Here is a 6,440-nt window from a genome sequence, read left to right as displayed (position 1 = left end):
ATTTGAACCCACATCATCTCAACCCAAAGCCAGTGCTCAATCCACTATATCACAACTCAGAAGGATGGGCCACTGAATTTTGAGAATCAAATAAGATTTCAGCAAATAGTTATAGAAATTCTCAGGTCTTCAAGGACTCTAGAGCTCCATGGGGCCTCAAAGCTGGGCTATTTATTTGTATGAGGTTCCTTGGGAAGGTCTCCATTTCAGTTATTTTCCTCAGCTAACTCTAGGCCAAAATCAACCTTTTATGCAATGAAAAGTCCTTTCTTGAGTCCCCCAGTGCTTATCTTCTTCAAATAGAGGGTTGCCTTGGAAAGCACATTTCCTGTCATTTAGAAAAAAGCCATGGTGGCATTAAGGAAAACAGGTGAGGAGGTGGAGTCGGTGATATCAGTAAATCATTGGCTGTGGAGATTGGTCTGTAATCCAGGTGCTTTTAATTATGTAAAACTCCATACAGATAAGAGACATACGTTGAGCCTTCTCTTCTTATCTACTGCATTACTGGCACTTAACAAATTGAGTCCTTTTAGCAACTTCCATTATCTTGAAAAACAAATTAAATATCTAAGAATGAACGAGAAATTTCTGGGAAGTCAGGTTTTTTTTTAATTTAATTTTTTTTAATGAACAAAAATCTATGGGGGAGGCAACACGTACATTTACAAGTATAGGCAAAATAAATGTAAGGCAACTTTGGGGAGAATGGGGACACTAGTATATTTGACATGTTGAAGAGAGATTTTACTAAGGTGTTTCTAACAATTATTTTAAAAAATCATTTTTTTAAAAAAAGATAAGATTCAATCCTACATTTTTTGTTTGCTTGTTTGTTTTTCCACAGAAAGGCCCAGCTGGTGCCCAATAGCCAGCTTGGAAGATTCTGGATCCTTATCACTTTAATTAGCATCCTCTGCATTTCTCTCCAAATGCTGGGAAACCTCCAACAGATAAGGTAGTGTGAGGATGGGACTCCGCAGTTGGGGAACAGGACAGAAATCCTAAGCTCAGCCTGAGCCAAGAATACATGGGCCACAGTGTCCTTCTAAGTCACAGGATGTCACACTTGTGCTGTAACCAGTACAGGTCCAAACACCCTGTAGCCCTGTAATCACATTTTAAAGAGGTACATGGAAAAAGCCAGACTCTCAAGAGAAGGATAACCACAGGATTACAGGGTTGGAAGGCATGAGACAACCAAATGAAAAAAATGCATGGCCTAAAGGATAGGATTCTGGGCTTGGAATAAGGAGGGTCTGGGTTCACACTTCCCCTGTGACATTTAATAGCTATGTGACCTTGGACAAGACACTAAGCCTCTCTCAGTGTCCATTTCTTCAACCTTAAAATTGGAGTCATAAAGAAAAACACAATATCTCAAGGATATTGTGAAGATCGAGTGAGATAACATATGGAAAGCACTTTGCAAGGTTTGAAGCACTGTAGAACAGAAGCTGTTATTGCTTAAACTTTCTGAGCCTCAGTTTCCATATCTATAATATGGGGATGAGATTACTACCTCAAAGAGTCATTGTGAGGCTAAATAGTATTAAGTCTCAAACATTATCATTTGAAAAGAGCTTTGCCCATATAAATGTCAGTTGTTGTCATTATTAGGTTTATTCAAAACACTGATCTTCTCACTATCTAACTGCAGTTGCAAACAAGAAATCAGGCATCTCATCCTTCAGCAAAATATCAACCTCCAACAGAGATCCCAGGTTTGGAAGAGCCCCAACTCCACATTGTCTCCTCAGCCCTTGAGCAATGCCCCCATCAGTCACACTGAAATAACCCCAACTCAAATCTCCCTGCAGAGAATGAAGGAGAATCAAGCACTCAGTCCTACTTTGCAACTACAGAATAACCTGAGTTACCCAGAGGAAAATGCCTCAGATGATTTAAAGTGGCTTTCTTACACCTCCAAGTATCCAAAACCTACATTGTGGGGTACTGAAAAAGCAGTCGAGGGCAAAGGCCAGACTCCCCCTCAGATCAAGAGCTCCAGGCCCCTTCCCAAGGCTGTACACATCATAAGAAAAGAAAGAGAAATGGGGAAGAAAATGGAGATGGTTGACTCGACAGGTGCATCCCAACAGAATCTTCTTCAGGGCACAGAACAAAAAGATGGTGAATTGTTAACTGATCTAGCAGACACCACTGGGGCCCAGGCTCAACGAAGAGTAATGGAAGCTCCTTTATTCAGCCGAAAAAAGTCATTTAAAGGTCAGCTTACAAGGCCCAAGACTCCAGTTTCCCCTTTTCTGGCCCTTGGTTTGCCAGATGGCCTTGACTCTTCCCATGAGGCAGCCTGTACCCCCAAAACCCACATCTTTTTCCTGAAGGTCCACAAGAGTGCCAGTAGCACCATCATGAACATCCTCTTCCGTTTTGGAGAGCAACGAAATCTCACCTTTGCTCTCCCCATCAACCAGTTCAGTCAACTCTTCTATCCTTTCTATTTTGTGGCTAAGGTGGTAGAGGGATTCAAAGATGGCATAAGCCCTTCATTTGACATCATGTGCCACCATATGAGGTTCCTAAAAAAAGAGGTGAGTCTTAGCAGTTTAGAAAGGGGAGGGAGGGAGAGGAGGAGAAAATAATACTAGCTTTCCCTCTTGAGTTCACGTCCACAACTCACTCAGATATCATAATAGAGAGAGCCTGGCTTTGGAGTCAGTGGACTTTGGTTTAAATCTCCCCTCACTGACATTTACTACCTATGTGACCTTGCTCACAAGTCTGGGCCTCAGTTCCCTCATTGGAAAAAAGAGGGGGATGAACTGAAAAGCTACTAGGATCCCTTCAAGATGTAGATCTGTGATCATATGATCCATATTGTTGACCAACAAAGGCATCCAGATATCCTGTATTTGCTAAGAACAGCAAGGGAACAACTTACTGTATACAAACCAGTGTTTCCAACATCAACAAGCGAGGAATAGAGGCCAAAATTTTTTGTATGTATGCAGGTAAGTATGTAAACACGTGTGTATGTTACATGTGTGTGGTATCTATGTACATGTATATATGCATGTGTGTTGTGTGTTATATATGTTTATACATACACATGTGTGTATGCCTCTGTCCACATGCATATATGTATACACACATACACATACACACACCACACACACACACACACACACACACACACACACATATATATATATATATACAAACACACAATATACACAGCATTTCATCCTGAAAGAACATAGACCCATCTTCTCACCACTAATCAAATACTACTCTAAAAAGATTGGATTCTAAGGAGCATAAAAAATATACCCAAAATGACTTAGACAATTGGACTTGTCTCTAAGACTTGTTAGTGGCTTAACCATTTGGGTAAACTAACTAGTAATATCATCTTATATTTCAATAAACATTCAACAAGCATTTATTAACAACCTACTCTGGGAAGGAATGAACAACAACGTGATTATTAAATAGAGAGTTCACTTCAGATGACTCAGTTGACACTGAGTTGACCTGGGTTCAATTCCCAACTCTAGCTTTTCTCAGTGTCCCAGGAAATTCTCTAATACTCTAAATTGCAAAAGAGTTGCCCATCTGTATTCACAGAAGATTTAGCACAGTGCCTGGCATATAGTAGGTGCTTAATAAATGCTTGCTGATTGATTTCTTCATGGGGAGTTCCCTATACCAATGAAATTACACACACAAACACACATACACTCACAGTACAAAGCTCTATACTGGCTGTCATTAATTTACAGGGAAAAAAATGAAACAGTATGAAATAATACCTACCCTCAAGACCCAGGGTAACAAATTGGTTATTGACCTCCACTCTAGTGCTTACATTCTATTTTTAAGATGCTTTTTAGTCTAGCAATGTTTTCACATACATTACCATATGTGATCTTTGGAAGCAGGTAGTACAAATATTCCCATTTTACAAATAGGGGAAATGAAGGTCTAAGAAGTCGAGTAACTTGCCAACTTCACAGCCAGTAAGTGACAAAGCTAGAACTTTATTCCTGGTGTTTGGGCTCCAACCAAAGCTAGGGCTTTTCCGACCATGCTATCATACATTCCACAAATGACAGCATCACAATTCTTAGAGCTAGAAGGGGCCTCTAAGGGTTAGGGTTGTTTCCAAACAGGTGAAGGCAACTCTACTTTTAAAGTCCTTTTAGAAAAGACCTCACTGAGCTAGGAAGTCTTTCCAGCTTTTTAACCTAAATCCCTCCCTGAGCCAGTATGAACCCATTACCCTGAATCAGTTTCTTCACCTTGACTTTCTCTTTTCAGGTCCAGAGGGTCATGCCAAATGACACTTTCTACTTCTCCATCCTCCGAAATCCCATTCACCTCATGGAGTCATCATTCATGTACTTCAAGGCCAGCTCGTCCTTTTTCAATGCCAAAAACCTAGATGACTTCTTGAACCACACAAGCAAGTTCTACAATCCCCTGACACCTGATAGTCATTATGGCAGAAATCTCATGACCTTTGACTTTGGTTTCAACCACAATGGACAGGGCTCCACCCAGCACACTCAGCTTCTTGCCCAGACCATTGAAAGCCAATTTGATCTTGTCTTGATTGCTGAGTATTTTGATGAATCAATGATACTGCTAAAAGACTCCCTCTGCTGGAGCCTAGATGATGTAGTGTCATTCCCCATTAACCAGCAAGATGCTTCTTATCGTTCTCCACTGTCCTCCAGCACCATTCAGAAGATCCAGAGTTGGAACAAGCTGGACTGGGAACTCTACCTTCATTTCAATCGTACCTTCTGGGAAAGAATTAACCAGAGCATGAGCAAGGAATACCTGCAGCAAGAAGTGGCTGCCCTAAGGAGGCGGCGGAACCAACTGGCCAGACCTGTCTCGAGGGTGAACGAAGCGTCCATTCCTGGGAGATCCAGGACAAATTGCTAGCCCCACTCCAGTACGGCAAAGCTAGAATTCTTGGCTATAACTTAAAGCATGGGTTGGACAAGGCAACAAAACAGGCCTGCCAGAGTCTTGTCATGCCTGAACTCCAGTATAGCAAGAGACTATACAAGAGACAATTTCCCCAAAAAGCCCTCCGGCTCAGCCAGGCAAAGAAACACTCCAAGGCCCACAGCATGAAGAAACAGAGACCCTTCAAGCACCATTCCTAAACATCTTAAGTATCTCTTTTCTGACCCAAGCTTTGGCTGATGAAGAATCAGGAGAGGATTCTGACATGGGCTCCTATGGGCCATTAGCATAAAGCAGTTACGCTCACAAGGCCCATGCATTCTGGACACTCTACTGAATATTTTACAACATCAGCTGGATAAGTTACAATCCGGGATAGATAACAGGATAAACAACTCTGTAGTCATCAGCTGGATATATATGAAAGTGAACTAAACACACACAGGACTCTAGAAATTGAACCTGGGTGTGAAATACTCTCAAACAAATAGAAACTTGGATTTTCTCCAATCTCTCTTCCTGATGAGAAAAATATAGTTTATTCATTTCAAAGTCCTAAACAAACAGATCTCAGATTCCTCAAAGTACCCAGAATATTTGAGATTAAATACATAATAGTGAAGGCTCCATCCCAAGCATTAGACTAAAGGACGTATGCACCCTCTGCCTGGCACAGGTTTATGCTAAGGCTAAAACTGAGCCTTGACTAAAATATGACCATGGTCTTCAAGTAAACCAATAACAGAGTTAGTCACCAGATATAAAAAACTGCCATGACAATTTAAAAAGTGAACAGTTGATTATTTGATGATGGTGATTGAGGTAGGCAGGGAGAGTATAAAAACAGAAGAGGCCAATAATGATGTCTGAAAATTATGATTAGTCAGAAAAGTCCACTGCAACCAGGAGATGAAAAAAAATGCCTGCTGCCTATTAAAGACTTTTATCGTAACATCTTCTTGGCATCATCCTTGGGTTTCTTTTTAAAACTGATGAAGATGTAAATTGTCATAAAAGGGGTGGATGGACCTTTCAACAGTTCCCGAGCCTAGAAATAATCTCTCTTTTGCCTAACTGGATCAGTATCTTCGCTACCCCGGGGAGACCTCATAGACCTCTGGACTATTTGCTCAGCAAATCAGGAAAGAAAGCAGACAAATATGATTCCCCCATTGTTTGTCCCAGCTTGCAAAGCTATTTTCAAATGTCTGCCAATTCTTACAGAGTAGCTCTCTCAAGAGAGCAGGGATATTCAGAGTTTATCATGACCCTGTGAAAAAATTGGCAACTCCCATTCTTCAGAAAACTGGGGCTCAAAAATAAAAAAAGGAAAGTTAATGCATACCATGGTCACATACCTAAAGTGATCTTGCAAGACAGAGTATATATATTTTAGTCCAGACCTGCGGTGTTTCAATGTGAGATATTCCTAGTATGGAAATTTCCTCCAATGATTGAGATTGGCAAATTGTCTATAACTTAAAGAGTTGTTTGGA

At 40.9% G+C, this 6,440-nt stretch overlaps 1 protein-coding gene across 1 annotated transcript; it reads left to right on the top strand.

Moving 5' to 3' along the window:
* The first annotated feature begins 348 nt into the window (after nucleotides 1-348).
* Nucleotides 349-5,144, top strand: LOC144454356 (galactose-3-O-sulfotransferase 2-like). Its single transcript, XM_078146145.1, is given in 5 exon segments — nucleotides 349-370; nucleotides 805-958; nucleotides 1,661-2,555; nucleotides 4,285-4,855; nucleotides 4,858-5,144. Coding segments are annotated over 5 exon segments (1,929 nt in total).
* The last annotated feature ends 1,296 nt before the right edge of the window (nucleotides 5,145-6,440 follow it).

This window comes from Phascolarctos cinereus, unplaced genomic scaffold (assembly GCF_003287225.1).
Source record: "Phascolarctos cinereus isolate Bilbo 61053 unplaced genomic scaffold, phaCin_HiC Scaffold_726;HRSCAF=1367, whole genome shotgun sequence".
Classification (NCBI taxonomy): domain Eukaryota; kingdom Metazoa; phylum Chordata; class Mammalia; order Diprotodontia; family Phascolarctidae; genus Phascolarctos; species Phascolarctos cinereus.
This window is presented reverse-complemented; position numbering and strand designations above follow the sequence as displayed.